Here is a 19,891-nt window from a genome sequence, read left to right as displayed (position 1 = left end):
TATATATTGATAATTACTTTTATTATAAGCTACAACATTGTCAAAATGATACTACATAGTTGCTTAGGTTTTGGATACATGTATTTTTATTGATTTTTATATGTGATTTTTTGGTGGTTCAGAATTATTATTTTGATAAAGAAAATGGATCATTACAAACTAGTCGCAAACTCTTTTGAGGAGCATGAGCAATTGAATGACAATGATGTGGTCAATAACTCTAAAAATAACTTTGAAGAAGATGAGTACAATTATGGAGGTAGTATAAAGGGAAAAAAAAAATTAAATGTAATTATATAAAGAAGAAAAATTAGATAATGATTAGAATATAAATTATGTAAAAATTTATTTAATTTAATTTGATATTAAAAATTAAATAAAGAATATTGATATTTAAAATGATGTGGACCAATCAAATTGAATGAGACATGAAATGGAACACAATAGTGGGATAAAGGATTTGGACCCCTCTACAATGATGAGCTACTTTTAAAATAGTGCAATTGCACATATATTGTACTAGTTGATTATAATTAAATGAATAACATATGATTATATGAGTAATCTGCACATCTGATGAAAAAATTAAAAACAAAAAACGAAGGGGGTATCATTATGATATACGGAGTACCGGTCGTATGACCTAGTTAGATCTGGTTTTAGCGCTATGCCAAACTAATTCAATTCAAGAAGCAACAGGACCTTCCTTAAAAAAGGGTCAACATAAAATTAAAAACCCTGGTAGAACCCTGGGTTTGATTTAGAATCTACCGAAACACACATCAATGGAGGAAAAAGACGAAGGTATTCCGAACAGAGAGCTTTATGCTTTGCTTAACATCTCCCCAGATGCTTCTACCGAACAAATCCGCAAAGCGTATCGCCAGTGGGCTCAAGTCTATCATCCTGACAAATACCAAGCTTCTCATGTACTCATCTCTTCTCTCCTTTCCTTTTTATTTATTTGAATTTGAATTTGATTTTGAAGTTGAATTGATCCACAAACTATATGATTTTGATGGACGAGTTACTATTTCATAATACTTGTTTATTGAATCTTAGAAATTTATCAATATCTTCTATGTGCGGATTGTTTTGTTCAAGCAGTTCATATTTCGATGAATAATTAATTTGGTCATATTCTTATTGTTGCGCCCCTAATTTCTTCTGAAATTTGAAGGGAAGCGATTGGTGTTGTGTCTTTGGTTGGGCCACATTTAATTAATTTGCAATTTGAATTGATTTTTTTTTTTTTTTTTAGTGTAGATATTGTTAAAATTAATGAGGAGTTGCAGTTGGTGATCAATTATCCCCTAATTCAAAATAATGATGGTGGTTACTATTTACTAATACAGAATGTAGCCATTGATATGGAGTCAGCGCGAGTAAGATAGGTTATTGGGTACAGAATGTGGCCATTGACTGTGTGGGGCTCCGTACAAAACACCCTCCAAGCTTGGGGAATGTACCAAAATTCCTGATTGATGGAGCATTTTCTGTTTAATCTCTCCAAGCTTCATGCTTTTACTTATAGCTCATGAATAGATTTAAGCTTTGGAAGAGTGCATTAGTCTACAAAGTTAGGTACCTGATTGAGTCTTTTTAATTACATATTTCTAATATTGCCTTATTTTGTTCACCTTATTCTCACTTATCTCGGGAAAAAAAAAGTTCAGGTTAGATAAGTTTAGGGTTACTCAAGTTCAAATTATTTCTAAATTAAGTCATGATAAAGGTTAATAAGCTGTAAGGTAAATAAACAACACCCTAAAATCCTTCTTTATATAACCATTTGCTAAAGAAATACTGGTAAATCCTACTTTTTCCAACCTTTTGTTGAATGTCTTTGTTTAAATAATACTATTGCCGTATTAACCATCTAATACGATTTTATCATATGTATACAATAAGGATTTAGATATTAAATATAAAATATTACATGTGAAAATAAATATAATAATTCGCAAATATGAAAGGGTGAGATTGATAGTTGGGCTTGGTACCCCGACTAATAACAACAACGAGTGATTACGGTGTTCAATATCGTTCTTTTGTGACTAAATTTCAAATAAAGGTAGTACAACTGTATATCCGCGTTAATGTATAAACATTGATATTAATATTAACTAGTATCAAAACTACTGATTTATTGGCTAATCATAATTATTTAAGCTAATGAATTATGGAAAAATGACATCTCTATTAGTTATTAAACTCAATTAGTGATAATTTTTATTGTATATATTTATTGAATGATTGGAAATTTATATTTTTATTTATTGATTGATTGTACATTGACATAAATAAAATAATGTAATATATTTATTTGTGGACATAATTCAAGTAATTGATTGTTAAACTTTTTTAATTCTTTGTTGATTGATTAATCCCCCCCTTTTTTTGCTAATCGATTGACTTTTTTAATTTCCTCAATTCTATATTTGAAGGATGAGGTATTTTAGTCTTAATAGAGGACACCACAACCCCTTACCTTGACATACATAATTCTTATTGTGAAGTCTTTGTACATTCTACGGAGTAATTAGATCTTGTACATATGTTTTTTTCAAAATCTAACAATACTAGGAATTTTTTTGTTTTGATTTTTTTTTTGGGAAGTTTTTTTTTTTTCCTCTTAGTCAAGAGGAAATGGACTTCATATTGATTAAGTGCAACGCACTCTTGTTGGAGTTAGCTATTTCCATTGCATCCGGGAAGTAGCACATGGTAATCTTAAATATTCGATGGACTTTTTGCTTACACTAGACCTTAGATAGGTACATTATCCATAGTCCTTATGGTCCTATCCCTTTGCACGGACTCTATAAGAAAAGATGATCCCCCTTGAGCATCTCTGCTTTTTAAAGTGCTTTAATGGGAGTTTTCTTTAAGCAGTCAATGACCTATTAATCTTTGACCTTCAACTTTTCTGTAAGGCTATTGAAGGTCCAAGATCAATGCGCTAATCTCCACGAAGTTCATGCCCTTTGGATAAAGAGATACTTGTGCAAGATGCCGTAGTTGAAGATCAATGAGTCATATGTATTAGTATGTAAAACAGCTTATTATAAGTCCTAGAAAAAAAGCTATTTCTTCTCTGATGGTTAGGAGTTTTATAATTATGTAAGTCTTTGCATTTTAAGATTGCATTTTCTGGACGTGATGTTTGAACTTCTATATCCAGTTAATATAATTCATCCGTGAAAGGTGTTTTCCTCTACATGTATGTCTATTTGATAATTGTTTTTTGTGGTGCAAATGCTTGAAGTTTTCTCCACACTTGATTTCCTTCCCCTGCTCCTTTCAGATGAAAGAAATTGCTACAGAGAATTTTCAGCGGATATGTGAGGCATATGAAATACTCTCTGATGAGAACAAAAGAATGATATATGATATCTATGGTAGGGAAGGTTTAAACTCTGGTCTAGAACTTGGACCAAAGCTAAATAAAGCTGAAGAAATAAAAGAAGAACTTGAAAAGTTACGTCGCAGAAAGGAACAGGAAAAGCTGGCCCATATCCGACCTACTGGTTCTATTATGGCCAATTTGTCATTGCCAGACTTTTGTGAGGGTGATGGCATTATGAAAGGGTATGCCATTTGATTTCTATTTCCCCCCTTATTACATGTAATTTTCCATGTGTGATTGTATCACTGCTTTTGCAGAAAAAACTAATATTTAATACTGTTAAATGCCACACATTGATCTTATAATGGTACCTGCACTTGTAAATGCCAGAATGGCCATGGCCAGTGAGGTCCAATCTCAAATGTCCAAACGCATTGCAGTTGCTATTGGTGGGAACTTAGCTGTTACAGGCAACTCAGGTGGTGGGGCTGCCACTGCTGTACTTAAACACCAGATATCATCAGTTGCTTCCATTGAATTCATGGCATCTGCTGGTTTGCGTTCAATTATTGGTATTGAAACGACACGGTATTTAACCTGTATCTTTTTTTTTGTAATTTATTTTATCAAGCTGATTTTGCTATTTTTAGAGTGTGACGCCTGACACCCCTTTTCTTTACACTTCTTGATTGTCAAGTTTCTACTTATCCAAGAGTTAACACTGGTTATGTTTTCCTACAGCCACTTATCACCTCACTCCTCTGCCACTGCGGGACTTGCAATGTCACTAAAAGATGGATCAATCAATCTTTCTAATTTATGGACTCGCCAACTGTCTCAGACTTCAAATGGCAATGTATATCTCTGTCATCACAATAGCACGTTCAAAAATAGAATAAAAAGGAAAATGTGAAGGGGAGATACATTTTTGCCTTTGTGATGGATCCATATGCTTGTAGTCATCAATGGTCATATGCAATCTTGACAACTTTCATATCATGTTGTTCACATATTGTTGTTTACATGTTGTACGTATCATCTTGACAAAAGGCCCTTTTCTTTTTACCGAAATATTACTGGACTTAGTTTATAACTGATTAAACTGCTTTCGTTGGCTAAAACTTTTTTTTTACTTATTAAGTCTGGTGTTAATTGATTGAAACTATTTTTGTTGTAGATTTTTACTAGTACTTTTAAAATTTACTGAACATTATTCCTACTTATTTATTTGTAGAGAACATGGCTAAAAGGGAGCTCTACAGTACACTGAAATCTCCTGATTCTCTTTGCAGCTGCTAATATAACATTTGAATTTGCTTAACTGTCATTTCAGATACAACTTCTTCTGGGTACAGAATCATCTATTGCTGTTGGATGGCAGAAGAAAGAAGAGAAAATGTCTGTTGCTGGAGAGATAAAGGTACCAAAATTCTATTCAGGAAACTTAGTATTAAAGAAATTAATGTTTGGTACTAATGAAATTTGTTTCCTTAATTTAGCTTATATTTACTTATTAGTTGTGGATATATTATTCTATGATGTTTTCGCTGCTGCAGTTTGGCACCAGCTCTTTTGGGGCATCAGCTCATTATACTCACCGCTTTTCATCTAAGTCTCATGGGCGTATAACAGGAAGATTAGGAAGGTTTGTCTGTGAAATAATAAAAATTCACACTTTTGACTGATTAATTGTTAGTATATATACTTTCTCCATTGCTACACCCCTCATGGCATGTTAATGAAGAAATTAGAGAAAGTAAATAGGAATTACTAACAATAATTTTACCACCGATAAGAGAAAAGTGTTAGGTTATCGCGGTTTAATTTTATTTAATTAATATGTTTGTTTACCTTCTCTAATTAATTGCTCAAACAGCATGCCAAGGATGCGCTGTAATTATTAGAAAACAGAGGAAATATTTTGTTACATACATCCTGTTTGTGATGAGCCCTCTGTCGAACCATTTTCTTTCAAATTTGCAAGTATGTACTTTGTACTTGTGCGTTTGGTGTGCTGCTTTTGGCTTTTGAATTGAATTTCTTCTCTGCAGCAATGCTCTTGAGTTCGAAATTGGTGGGGGACGTAGAATATCTGATTTCAGCACAGTGCGGATGTTGTATTCTATAGGAATTCAGGTAACTACGGTCTTCTATATGGGCTTAGACTGTTCTGTTCATTTGTAGCATTATGAGAAACTGAAATAATTATTGGCTTTGACTTTTGCCTTATTTGCTATGCTACCTTTTGGTTTCTCCTGACAATTTTAAGTTAACTTTGTTGATTGACAGTTTTACACTGAGGTCTATACTAGGGTGTGGTTGAAATGGCTGACAGAATTCTTTTTATTTCATTTTAGTCTTGTTTAAAAAATGGCGTTTGTCTAGAATGTTACCAGTCTTTGGCATTTAGCTATAATTAGTTTAAACAGCCTTATTAAGCCAGTTTTCTAAGCCAAAATGAATATATTGATTGGATCACCTTATTCTCCAGCTTTTATAGTCAGAAGTCAAAGAGTTGGATGACTTAGATCAGGTTATTAGCTGATTTTATCAATGTCTAGTAGCCAATTTATTTTTAATTTGAAGTTTAACGACTAAGTGAGTCAATAAAAGAGTTGTGCTATTAGTTACTCAAATGAGCCAACAACTGATTGACAAACCAGTCAATACAAAGAGATAATGTTAAAGACCTTGGGGAAAGTTCTCAACAAAGACACTTTTCCCCATTACTAGGAACAACTCTTGCTATGAAATGAGCAACTGTATTGCGGTATTACCTATACTATCTACATGAGACACGGAGAACGAAATTAAAGTGGAATGAAGCCAAGTAAGATCTTCCTATAATAGATCTACAGGAACTCATCCAAGTTTGTAATTGTTGATCTTTGTTATGTCCTCAATTGCTTGAATGTCAAGCTCTACATAGTGGTAGTCAGTTCTATGAGCCATCATCGATCTACCCTAGCTGCTCCTAATTTTTCTTTGACCTTATCTTAATACTTCCTCCGCTTTTTTTTTTAAATGCATCACTTTCCATAAATGGAACTTTCAATTTAGATGCATCACTTTCCCTTTTAATTAATAAATTTTCTCTATCCCTCTCATATCACATGAGCCTTCTTTCTTTTTTCTCTCCATCTCTCTCCACTCCAAAAATTGCCTACTAGTCTGTAATATAAAAAATGATACATCTAAAAAAAAAAAAAACAGAGGAAATATATTGTAGCCATCAATAGTCCTTGCGCTGCAGCATCAAGCCCCACCATTGAACAAGTTGATGATTTAGGATGCTGATAGAAGTAGCTTTTTTGACCTTTTTACTTTGTTATTTATGGTGAACTTTTTGTCCCCTTTCGTTAATATTCTCCTTATTTAATGATTATAAATTCTTATCTTAATAAATAACATAGTGGTTTGTAACTTTATCATTGATGATTTGGACTCTTATAATTACAAACAAATGGGATAAATTTTTAGGTTAGCCAAAAATATTCATAAAATATCATGTGGTTGCCAAATCTAGAGAATAGCTACTTCCTCTGTTTCCTTCTCTGCCTCTTCTCTCTCTTCAGCTTATTTGCCGACCAAACAATGTCCTACATAGTCAATCTTAGACTCTCCACCCATGAGCACCATGCCTAGAGAAGGGGAAGACTGAATATCACATCTTCCTATCCCATCCATCACCGAAGAAATGCCCCCCCCTTACTCCCCTCTTCCTTGCGCCTATTACTACATTCGTACTAAGAAAGAAGACCATGGCATGAGCACTAGCTATCATCCGTGGAGGAGAGAAAAACGACAAAGAGAGAGAGAGAGAGAGAGAGAGAGAGAGAGAGAGAGAGAGAGAGAGAGAGAGGTGGTCATGGTGGAGGCCTGGAAGTAGAGGCAAAACTACCGTTCTGCATGCCATAGTTAATTTCAGCATTGCATTTAGTACAAAATTTCTTAGCTTGAGTGGTTAAGGGGTAGTAATCTTTTCTTAGTGTGAGTGTAAAGGGGGTCTAGTGATAAAATCTTGTAACATTAGTTTCTTATTTACTTTATTATTTTTCACTTTAATAATATATCAAGTTTTCTATCCTAACTTATGTTCATAAAGCTTTTTTTTTTTTTTTTTCTCTTTCTCTTTTTCTAAGAGAGCGAAGAGAATTAGTGCTTACTATATATAACTATATAAGTAGTTTTTCAGGAAAAACTAAATACTAGTATTAAATTATAGATAAAACTTTAAAACATAATGGAAATGTAGCCTGGAAGGGAGGGATGGAAGGGAAGGCAGAGACGGGGTGGAAGGGGTTAAATTTGGGTAGGAAAGGAGAAATAGTGGTTTTGAGTTATGATATTATTAGACAAACATGTGGAATTAGGTATGGATTACCCAAGATCTCCCAACCCAAACCCATGAGTTTGATACCGAAACCTATACCTAGAAAGTTGTTTCTTTGGCCTCCTTTATTTGTTGTCTTTGCCCATATAGGTTCATGGTGCCTTTGTCTCAAGTCTCAAATGTAAGTACAGGTAAAGCAAGTAATCTTAAGACCTAAAGTACATAGGATCCCAATCTTAATGATGTGAAAGCAAAGTGGGTATTCAAGATTAATTATTTAAGTAGTCATTTTAATTTTTGGGCTTGGATTATTTTATAGATTTAGATAAGCGAGTATTTTGTTCAGTTTGATCCCTTAAATTTTGGATCTAAGCATGAGTATTGAAGTTCCGTGCAATTGAATAATTATCGGGACTTCTAGTTAGATTGGGATTATTTAGAATTTTGGATTATATACTCCGTGGGATTTCGTTGTTAGTTATTTATTTTAAGATATAATTTTATGTTAGGATATTTTAGATCTAATTGTGATCTTTGTTTCAAGAGTAAGATAGAAAACTTAGTTTTATTATCTTATTTTTATTATTAAGGAATATGTTTAGATTTAATAATTCGGTTTTTATTCACAGAGAGTTGAATGAACTGAATTTTTTTTGACGAGTTGTTGCTACCGTGACTTTTGTGCATCTTGTTGACTGCAATTGACAAGAAAACACCCTCAAGTGAGATTTGGGATCCATCCTAGGTATTTTTATTAGGTCTATTTAGACCTACATCAAGTGGTATCAGAGTTCAGGGTTTGTAAGTCCTTTTAGTATTTACATGATCTTGGTTTGACTATTAAAAAAAGAAACAGAAAAAAAGAGAGAGAAAGCAATGGAATGTTCTACTCGTGTTGAACACTTCGAGAAAACTTTGAGATTCTTGTAACTGCTAGAGTCTCACGAACATAGTGATAAAGCATTAAAGAAAATTCAAAGGGGCATTACAAAACTTCAAAGCTTTTGAATTATTTTGTTTTATAAAGTGTGTCTTGTGAGGAAGAAGAAAGTGTCAGATTTCGTTTGTTATCCTTCACATGATGTTAAAAGTTAGACCTATCCTTCTTCGTGTGGCACAAATTTGAAAATGAAGATATGTGTACAACCCTTTGATACTATTCTTGAAACTACACTAGTTGGGTAATTAATACTTTTGGGGTTTGAGAAAGTTGTGTTAGATTTATTTTTATTTTCTAACTAGTAGTTTTCGAGTAAATTGTTTGACTCTCAAAGTATTTTTGATAAATATTGGACTTTTGACGAGAATTGTAGGACAACTGATATATTTTTTATGGTTCGGGTTCAAGATTTGTTATTTGACTATGGCAAAATTCGTGGTCGAATTTTTTTAAAGAAGAGAATGATGTGTGAGCAAAGTGGGTACTCTAGATTAATTATTTAATTTGTCTTTTTGATTTTTGGGCGTGGATTATTTTACAGATTAAGACAAAAAAGAGTTTTTGTACGGGTTCGTTCAATACATTTTAGATCCAAGCGTGAGTATTTAAGTTTCGTGCAATTGATAAACATCAAGACTTAGATTAAGGTTATTTAGAGTTTTAGATTATATAGGATTTATTGGTTACTTATTCATTTTAAGTTATAATTTTGGGAAATCCTCTTTGGTACTCATAAGTTACTCAGTTTAATAATTTATTAACCATGGTTAGTTTTTATTTTTTTTTAAAAATTAAAGTATTTTAAAAATAATTTTGATTGGTTTTTTAAAATAATTCATTAAAAATTAAAGGAATAAACAAACAAAAATATAAAACCTTTCCCCTTTCCTTCCTTGCCGGAGTCCCCCTCCCCCCGCCCAGGCAGCGGCACGCTGGAATCAGCCACCCTCCTCTGCCGCAACCAGCCGCTGCCCCCTCTTCCCTCCCTAGCCGGACAAGGCAGCCCCCTCCCCCTTCCCCGATTCCCTCTCCTTCCCCCCACCCCCCAATGCCCTAGAGTTCACATCAGGTTCTTTCATCTTCAAGCTCCGGTTCAACTCCAACTGTCGTTAAAAATTTCTCGAAGGGGGGGGGGGGGCAGATTTAGGGGTTTATTGTGGGGGAGAGGAGAGAGGGGATTTTGAGGAAGGAGGGTTGGGTGGTTCAAAGGGTTGCACGGGGTAGGGGGTTTAGCTTTAGCGCGGCGCCGGGGAGGAGATCTGGCAGGGGGGTGGCTGGCTGGGATGGGGGGAAGAAGTGGTGGTGGTTTTTTTTTTTTTTTTAAATAAAAATATTTAATTATTAAAAAAATTTAAAAAACTAACCCTAGTTAATGATTATAATCAAAATATATTATTAATGTTATAGTTTATTTATACTAATATTTCGTGATTATTAAAGATAATTAAAAATTTTGATGTTCACCAAAGAGAATATTAAAAAACTTTTGAGTACCAAAGAGAATTTCCCTATAATTTTATGTTATGATATTTCAGATGTTGTGGTGATCTTTGTTTCACGAGTAAGATAATAATTAGTTTTGTTATCTTGCTTTTATTATTTAGGGAATTAATCATTCCATCAAAACCTATATAAGACGTCAGGTTACAACTATTTATCATGGGTTTAGGGAGTTAAACCAAACACAAAATCGCACTATTGTGCATCTTGTTGTTTATGATTGACGAGAAACACTCGAATCCTGAAAGATGTATCCTAGTTGATTGATTAGACAAAATGGTCATTTAGACCTTCCCCCCTTTGAAAAAGCGCGCCTAAGGCGCTAAGGGGTGAGCACTTAACTTGGTTTGGCGAGGCATTGGTGGTTAGGCGTAGGTGAGGCGCACCTATTCAGTTAATTTAATTTTAATAGTTCAAATAGAGGAGGTGCACCTAAGCGCAACAGAACCCCTCTTGCTTCATCGCCTTGAGCTTTTTTATACATTGCCTTCCTCGTTATCTATCAAATAGTCTCTGCCTTGGTGCCTTTTTTTTTTTATTTTTATTATCTATTATTATAATTATATTATTGTTAAATTGATACATTGGATTATTGTTACCATTACTGTTACTTCCTCTGTTTTTTTTAGTTGCATCACTTTGTAAATTGTAGATTTTTAGGCAATTTTTGGAGATGAGAGAGATAGAGATGATGACAACAACAACAAAAAAAAAAAAAAAAAAAAAAAAAAAAAAAAAAAAGACCCATGTGATAGGAGAGAGATAGAGAGAGTTTATTAACGAAAAAGGAAAGTGATACAAATAAAAAGAAACAGAGGAAGTTTTTATTTATCATTAATATATATTTTTTTAGTACAATCATTAGCTTCTCATTAAAATTCATCAATTTTGCTATTAATGATCTTTTCTTTTCTTATTCGTAGGGTGTCTTTTGGAAGTTTGAGTTGCATCGCGGTGGTCAAAAGTTAATAGTTCCTGTTAGTGCAGTTCTCAACTTAATTTATTTTGTAGATTTCTAGTTTGCATGGATGTTATTTTTTTGTTGCATCACACATAATCCAATGTAGAATGTATTGCATTTTACTTATTCATGCCCCCCTTGAACAAAGTCTAGAGGTTCACGCCTCCTTGTTCTTGTGTGCACATGATTAGAAGGATTAAGCAATTTTATCATTAATTTTCTTGCATAAGTTGTGTGTATGTTAAGAGACCAGTAGAAGCGGTTCTATATTTTCTGTCAGAATATGCAAGTTTCATAACATATTTTTCTGGCTGACTTCGTTGTCAATATTGATTATTGCTTTTTCCTTTTTTTTTTTTTTTCATCTTCAATTTCTACTTTTCTTTTTAGCTTATGGATCTCTGTTATGGGGTGAATTTTGCTTGCAGGTTTTGCTTTCCAGGTATATAAACCCTTTTTTTGCAGCAGGGGCATTTGCTATTCCGACATCCCTTTATTTCGTACTTAAGGTAAGTTAGACGTCCTTTTTTTGGGATAAATTTGTGAGATATCCATATTTGAATTAGTATAGTAAGTTTTATATATATTGCTCTGAAAGTCTGAGATAAAGCAAACAACAGTCCATGCTGGGAGGGGTTGATGGTGAGGCACGACAAAAATATGATAAGCACCATTGTTCACTTTATTTTGTGCAAGTCTGAGATAGCTTCAAGCTTTGGTCTTCTGTTCAGACTTCATTGTTCACTGCATTTTGTGCAAAGTCGTGCTTATGATAAGCACTATCTGCTTCTTATTTACCCGATTAATGTCAGCAAACAGCTCAAATGTATATGCAGAGTTGACTTTGGCTGTTACACTAATTTTTGTCCCATTATGGTTTTTATTTCTTGACCCAGACACAGAGTTTCAGAGATCCAATGTTGTGTGTGTGTAAGAGGGGAGGAGAAGGGGGGGGGGGGGGGGGAGGGGGGAAGCTGCAAAATGTATGGGGGTTACAAGGTCCCTTTAAAGATATGGCTATTGACAGATTCATCACTTTTCTCAACCATTCAAATTCTATCTTGATATCACTCGAAGGGTTGGTAAATGTGGAAAAGGATAGACACTGGATGGTTTGGTGCACTCTTACCTATCAATTGCAAGGGTGCAAGCCTTGTATGGAAATGGGCTTGTGTGCACTTAGCAACACAGGAAAACATCTTATTTTAGAAGTGACACTCTTGCCAATTGGTGACAAAAGCGAAATTGAGGGTCGATTGGGGCGCAAACAGGGCCAACTACTTGTCAATCGAGTTTGTAGGACTTTTATTTTTGGGTGCTTTACAATAAGTAGCGACACAATACTCATAGTCTCCTAACAATGCAACACAAATAATATTAAAGCAAGAAAAGATAGGGTATGATCTCATTCATTGATCATCACTCCCTAAGGGCCTAAGGAACGTTTTGGAATTACAATTTTTTTCTCAATAACACTACTGGATAGAATGTCGCAAAATAATTCTCTCTAAAGTCTTGAAAGCTTTAAGAAAAGTCCTTAATTGTGTTAAATAAGGGAAATATATGGAAAGGAAGGTTTGATTCTAACACCTTGCTTAGCCATTCTGGATGGGCGGTATTGTCTATATGGCTGGCAGGCTGTGTAGTAGCATTGCGTGGTGTGTGGGCTTAACAGAGGTGTTTGTGAGGCAGCAAGATTTTAAGGGCTGCTTCACGAGACCGTGTCCCTTGTGCAGATAGGCTATGTCCTCTACATGGGTGGCCCTTGTGTCGCAGGCCGCATAAAAGCAACTTATATTTGTTGGTTTGTTAGTGGAGCTCTTTGTCACGTGCCGACTACTTTTCCCTAGTCACGCACCGTGCGCCACCCGCTTACAGTCCATCGTAAGACGAGTCAGGCTTTCTCCCTTGGCACTACTCCTTGTGCCCACGTAGCACAACTTTTTGTGCTGTTCAAATATGTTTGCTAGCACGTCCCCTTGGTGCTAACAAGTCCCCTTAGTTGAACTAAGCACTCACCCTTAGTGTCTTAATCCGAATTTACGACTAAGTGTCGTAGACAATTGAGCACACGAGCTATCACCCTTGCTAGTATGCCCGATCACTCACTTGGCACTTTCGTGCCTTGGTTTTCATCACTCTCTAAGTGTTTGAAGAAAAGAGATTGAGTTGCAAGAGAACACAAGTGCTTTTAGAATGCTTTTTGTATTGCTCTCAACTTGAATGTACAAATGATCCTTGGAGCCTATTTATAGTGCTCCATCCTACTTACAAGCTTCTCTAGAAAATTCCTAACCTCCTCAAATGGAGGGTTCTAGATTACAACAATCTAGAGAGTTCCCACCTCTTTAGGAACTACATACATGGAGGTTTCTACACACATCTAAGCCTAGAATGCTAAAGACTAGCCTAGAACATTCTAGAAGTTTACAAGAGTTATGTACATATGTAGAATGACTTAGAAGACTCCTATTATGTACCAGACCTTCCTTGATTATTCTAGAGTCATCTACTCTAGAATAGTCCTTCAAAGAACCTTGTAGATAGGTCCGGAACTTTCTAGAAGCTTCCCGCGTTTTCCGGGCTACCTGCTGCCAAAACTTGTACTTCGGGACCTCATCTCGGAAAACCGACACCACCATGGTCTTCCTTGTCCCAAAATACGGTGGACCCCCAAATTTGGGCCCATTTGGACTTTATTTGGGTCTCCAAATGACCCATTATTGTGTTATTGTCAAGTAGGTGTTCACTAGAAATACAAGGCTATATTAAAATAAAGCTCTTTAAGGGGAAGTGCTTAGCTGAGCACCAAGGGCAAGCCCCCTAGCCATGATTATGCCCTGTTGCCTAATGACCCAAATGACGCCCATGGTTAGTGAGGGAGATGACCCGTGACATCTTGCATGGTTTGTCTTAATCCTTAGTGAGTTTAAAGTTTGTACATGTGATGAGATTTTTTTTGTAGTTTTTGTTTTATCTAATTTGTGGAATAAAGGAAGGTAGTACTAGTGTACTACTATCTCGCTGAGAATCAGTTAAGCCAATAAGCCATTGTAGGTTTTGTTTTTATCTACGGTTTGTTTCGCATTGCTGTGGTTTTCAATTTTTTAATATCATATGATATATGACGTATGATAAATAAAAAATTAGTCAAACTTATCATGATAATTTTGGAAACTGACAACAGAAAAGTGGAAACACCTTTTTCTTGTTTTCTGTTTTTGGCTTTTTGTTTAAAAATAAATAAATAAAAAAACGATGCCAAACAAGCCCTAATAATTAGGGGTGAGCAAACCGGGTACTCGGTCAAAATTTTAGGATCCGGACCCGGAATTGGTTGGGACTAGGTCCTAAAATTTGGAACCGGTATAACCGGGGGCCTAAAATTTAGGAATTAGAATTGGTTCCACCGGGTACCGATTCCGGGTACCCACTTATATACATAGGTGTTAATATATACTACAAATCATAATATTTTTTTGGTTTATTTTCACTTTTAACGTTTAATATTTATATTTTTTTATATGCATTAAGCTATTTTGTTTATTATGTTAAATATTAATATTATTTTTAAAATTTTACTAATTAATTACATTCAACATTTTTTTAAAAAAAATGTATTTAGTTCAATATATGTTGGGTAATCGGGTACCCAACCGGTTCCGGTTTCAAAAAATTGAGAATTGGAATTGGAACCTGTTGCAACCGGGTCTTTAAATTATTACTCGGAATTGGAACCACCGGGTCCAATTCCAATTTCGGACCCGCCAGTTCCTAATCGGGTCTAGTTCCAATTTCGGGTACTCAGAATTTTTGCTCTCCCCTACTAATAATCATATTTTAGAATTTCCCGTAAATCTTTCGGTTGTGATTTCTGTAAATTTACAAGCAGTGAGTAGAGTACCCTTGTTTGGCGTGATTAATTTTACAATATACACTAATGCCATATTTAGTTCACCTTATTTTTACTTATGTCAGATTAGATGAAAGAAATAAGTTCTGACATACTTTTATTGTTTTATGTGCGATTTTTAATGTTAATATCTTTAATTTTATAATGAAAAAAAATTGTGAAAATTACATCTTAATAAAATGTACACTATACGTATATGACTAAGACCCTACTTGATGTATTTTTTCCATATAAATTAGCGCACATGTTAGGTCAAAGTTGATTTAAATCAGACAATAACACTAGGGTAAAAAAAGTCATATGGGATCTTGTTATATTGGTTTCAATGCATATCTAATTAGAATTCAATTTGTAGCATTTTATAATAATATAATTAAAAATATTTTTGATTGAATTTTTGCATTGGCAAACATGATAAAAAAAAAAAGTGTATTCTAATTTGAAACGAAGTAAATATTTGTTTTTGTTAAAAACAGTTTGTAGGATTAAGGTTTAACTAGATTATTAACATTACTTGATTTCTTTTTGCACTATTCAATTGCTGGCTTTGACTGCACTTTTTACCTAAATATGGTAATTATATATTTATACATAAATTATTGTTGGATTGGTCTCAATGTATATATTATCAAAATATATATTATTTTACACTTTTATTTTATCAATTGATGTATACAAAAATTAATGGTCAAAGTAGTGTACTAAAAATTATAAAAGCCAAAAAAGTGCATCTATTGCGACACAGTTGTGTATATTATTGGACTTTTGCAATTAGTAATTTTTTAAAATATATATATATATATATATATATATACATTAAACGATTTAATATGGTTTGTGGTATGGTTTCGTTTCAAATTTTTGGGAAACCAAACCAAACCATATATTGCAGTTTGAAATACTTCTTAAACCAAACTGTAAACCAAGCCATAAACCAATGAAATATGGTAAGGGAAGGAGGCTTAAATTTAAAAAGGTTTACTCTTAAGCTCTTAGCCAATGGGACTAACATAGTGATAGATGATTTCAAATTTATGTTGCAATACTCAAGAATGAGAAAGAATCTTTTGTCCCAATAATATTGTTTATAGAAAAATTTGTTAGAAACAAACGTTAGTATGTAGCTTTTTATTTTTGTGAGAAACCACCTTTAAAATTTTTTGTGAAAATTCAAAACGTTAAGCAATATTGTTTTTTAAAGATGAAACCTTACTCTATTTTCTAGTGTTGACCAATGCGTGCCAACTACTTGACACCTTTTTCTACTAGTTGCACTCATCTCATTTTATTTGCACCCTTATTTCCCTCCAAAACAGCATTTTCATCTTCTTCATCTACTACTACACCATAAAACCACCGAGCTTCATGTCTCCATCTTCATCTTCTTTATTACATCAAAAGCTTAAGCCATCAAGGGATGTATCTACTCTCTACAATCCCTTTTCAACATTCTTTCCAACTCTATTTTGCCCCAATTACAACCCTTTTAACCACAAAAAATTCACACAAACCCTAAAATTGTTGCTTTGATTGCCAATATTTTTCTCAATTCAGTTTTGACATTAGCTTTTGTAACATGGAGGCTTCATTTTCTAACATTAAATTTACCCCAAAATTGAGAAGGGCCTTCAATCTCAAGGTACCATCCTCCCAAACCCTAACTTTCAAGAGAGATATTACCGATGGTGGGAAGATGATTATAACAAGCACAGGATGGATTTCCATCATACAACAAAATTACCCGAGAAACCCACCTACATGTCCCTAATTACTTGACAACCGTGATGAATTATATGATTCTATGTTATTGTAAAGATGGTGCAAGGAGGAGAGAGTAACTGATTTGAGGTTAATTTGATGGAGGAGTGGCTACTGCCAATGTTATAACAATGATGAACTAAAGATGAAGATTTGGATGGCAATGAAGATTTGCATTACCATAACCTCACTACAATGTCTCCCCTCAATATTTGTACCCAACCAAAATGAGAAATCTGTTGCGGACCCATGGAAGTACTTTTCAGTTTTCACACATTTTGATGCAGGCAAATGGTACATAGGTTTTGGACTCCTCAAAAATTGTATGGGATTATGGTCTTTTTTTTGTTGGGGGGGGGGGGGGGGGGGGTGGTGGGGGTCACATTATTACATTAATTTATAATGAAAGTTTATTTAGTGAACGACAACTAGCTTAGTGGTAACTTACAAACTTGTAAGGTGGCTTGAGGTTAATTCTCATTTGCATCACCACTCTTTATGGCTCTACCCAAAAGAGGGAAAAACTTTTGATCAATTAGGCAGACAGCCATCAGTACTTTTACACCTGTCTTGCAGAAGAAGACTAGTGATGCTAAGCGATTTGTTATTTTTTTTACTTTGTTTTGCAGAAATTTGTTGCCAAACCTTATTACCTTAAACGAGAGAAGCACAAGGCAGTAGAAATCATGGAGAAAACCTCAGGCCAGGTATAACATAATTATATATATGCTACTTGCACTGTGTTTCTTCTGAATGCATACAATTCATGCTTACTATCAAAAAAATGGAGGCTGACATGACATTTCGATAGGCCAAAGGGTTGCCGTTGTAGCTACAAGTAGAACACTGATGATTTACTAGCCTGTTATAGAAAACTGTTGATATAGTTACTGGATTTTTTATAGTCTCCTATGATAATATTGTACTCTGTATTTTTCTTCTTAAAATTAATGTAGAGAAGTGTCCCATTAATTTAAAACCTTGTTGGATTAGAAAATAAATCTTAGGAATATTCTCTGAAACAGTGCACCTTATTGTTTTTTTTTTTCTGATCAATCTGAAGTATGTACGACTTCTTCCCCTCTAATTCCATACATACTTTAAGTGACTAATGTTTGCTTGGGGGAATATGATCGTGTATCTGTCTATTCTACAGATATTTCTTTTCTGCCATCTCTTTTTCCTTTCCAAATTTCTTTTTAACGTTTTGAACAGGGAAGTGTTTATGTGTTTGAAGTTGGGACTTGAAATCTCTGCCATCTATGAGATTATGACATATGTCTGGCAATCACTTTATCCCCAACACTTTGATCTAGGTTCGTGAAGCTAGAGTAGCAGCAGCAAAGGCTCAGCAGCTGTTAGAAAATGTGGCCAATAGAAAGATGAATAAACAAATTGAAATTGGTGGATTGATCATCACAAAAGCAGTTTATGGAAGTGCAAAAGCTCTGAAAAAGCTGGATGATTTGGAAAAATCAAGTGATGAATTGTCTTCACAAGTTATTGATGTTACAATACCTCTGAATTTCTTGGTTAATGATTTGGGGCAACTTCAGGTATGATCCCTGTTAGTTTTTTATGAAAGCATGCAATTTCTTGTATTTCAATTTGAATTTTGAGATTCCTTGGCTTTTCCATCTATTCTTCCTTTAATTTTTTGAGCTGCAAAAATTGATTTGTCAATTATAATGATAAGGCAAAGCAACAAACACGAAACAGATGTTTGGGCACTCAAATTATTTGTAAATTGTAATGGCAGTTCAAAATATTTGTTTTGGCCATGTTCAGGTTTCTAAGTTTCAACTATGATATGACTTATGAGAATGTTCAGGTGAGATAGATTTGAATGCCTGCCAGGTTATTAGGAATTGAGGCCAAGCATTGCCTGCCTTGTCTTCAATGTTTTGTTATAATTGTCCTGCCTTTTCCCTATGACATGCATAGTGGTTTTGTGTTTGTGTGTGAGTACTGCTTATCATAGTACTTGGTTAATTTCTCTTTCGGCACAGCTTCATGAAGGTGTGAAGAAATCAGGCATTATGGGCTTTTGTGACCCATGTCCTGGAGAACATAAGAAACTGCTGGTGAGGTACACGTGCAACGGTCAAAACTACCAGGTAATTTTATTTGCTTCGTTAGATAATTGTAATCTTTATTGGTAAGTTTTAATTTATTCACATAATTACAAATAGGTGGTGGTTGAAGACTATGAGGAATTGCGGATACCCCAGGAAGCTCACAAGCTCTAGACTTTTTCTTCAGTAACAAGTTCATCATCACCTCCCTTAATCACCCATAGCTTGTTTGAGGCCCATAAAGCGTCACAAAGTTCATCCTGTACTCTTATGTTCAACTATCAAAAAAAAAAAAAAAAAAAAAAAAAAAAAAAAAAAAAAACCGACAAAACTAACAGTACAGTACAATATTTATAGTTATCTTCGTATTGTGATTATCTAGTCAAAAATGCAATAATTATGCCATATGTATCATTTTTGTTTGAGGGCATTAAATGGCTGGAACATTTTTGTTTTAATTAATTCTTTCTCATAACTGAGAGTGCAAACTAATCAGACTGATTATTGTATAACAAATTAACAAGGCGTCTTCTCTTAATTGGTACCTTTTTCTTTCTTTACAAACAGTTGCAATTCTCAAGTGCATATACGGGGAACTATGTATAACGGCATAAATTACTTACCCTGGGGGGGGGGGGGGGGGGGGGGTGCAATTATGCTAGTAGTTGCATATGTATAATGCTCACTATACGCCATAAAATATAAGATATTATCTTTAGAATTCCATGAATTATATAATAAGTATCATGTTCTCTAATCTACGACTCTATATTACAATTTTTGTTTTGAGGGTCTCATGAAGCTTTAGAGCAAGTTTAGCCCCAAGTCGACTTGAGATGACATCATCATTTTAAGTCTTAACTCTTAAGACTTTTCCCATTTTTCTTCTTAAATCTCAAGCAAGTCTCAAGTTGAGTTTTGAAATTCCAAGACTCAACTTAAGACTTGATATTGGGACCAACCTCACTTCTTTTTTTAATTATCTTTTTTTTTTTTTTTTTACACTTTTCTACATATAATATGTCATATATTTGAGTCTTAGGGCTAAAGTGATAAATTTAT

At 34.2% G+C, this 19,891-nt stretch overlaps 1 protein-coding gene across 1 annotated transcript; it reads left to right on the top strand.

The window, feature by feature from the left end:
• The first annotated feature begins 720 nt into the window (after positions 1-720).
• On the top strand, positions 721-19,321 carry LOC145569521 (chaperone protein dnaJ 13-like). The gene is made up of 13 exons (XM_081628862.1): positions 721-929; positions 3,308-3,591; positions 3,740-3,937; positions 4,091-4,205; positions 4,683-4,769; positions 4,906-4,994; positions 5,401-5,485; positions 11,046-11,099; positions 11,512-11,592; positions 17,384-17,461; positions 18,071-18,310; positions 18,764-18,871; positions 18,947-19,321. The coding sequence occupies exons 1-13, from the start codon at positions 786-788 to the stop codon at positions 19,001-19,003; spliced, it is 1,620 nt and encodes a 539-aa protein (XP_081484988.1). The 5' UTR covers positions 721-785; the 3' UTR covers positions 19,004-19,321.
• Positions 19,322-19,891: the final 570 nt, after the last annotated feature.

Source organism: Chenopodium album, chromosome 11, assembly GCF_948465745.1.
Source record: "Chenopodium album chromosome 11, dcCheAlbu1.1, whole genome shotgun sequence".
Lineage (NCBI taxonomy): Eukaryota > Viridiplantae > Streptophyta > Magnoliopsida > Caryophyllales > Amaranthaceae > Chenopodium > Chenopodium album.
Note: the sequence above shows the minus strand (reverse complement) of the source record. Positions and strands in the feature narration are given on the sequence as shown.

What these genes read in the sequence shown, in the direction of transcription:
- LOC145569521 (XM_081628862.1), top strand. Translation starts at nt 786, where the DNA reads ATGGAGGAAAAAGACGAAGGTATTCCGAACAGAGAGCTTTATGCTTTG. An exon ending in GGTGATGGCATTATGAAAGG is followed by an intron (nt 3,592 to 3,739) that starts GTATGCCATTTG and finishes TGTAAATGCCAG; the next exon opens with AATGGCCATGGCCAGTGAGG. An exon ending in TGGAGAAAACCTCAGGCCAG is followed by an intron (nt 17,462 to 18,070) that starts GTATAACATAAT and finishes ACTTTGATCTAG; the next exon opens with GTTCGTGAAGCTAGAGTAGC.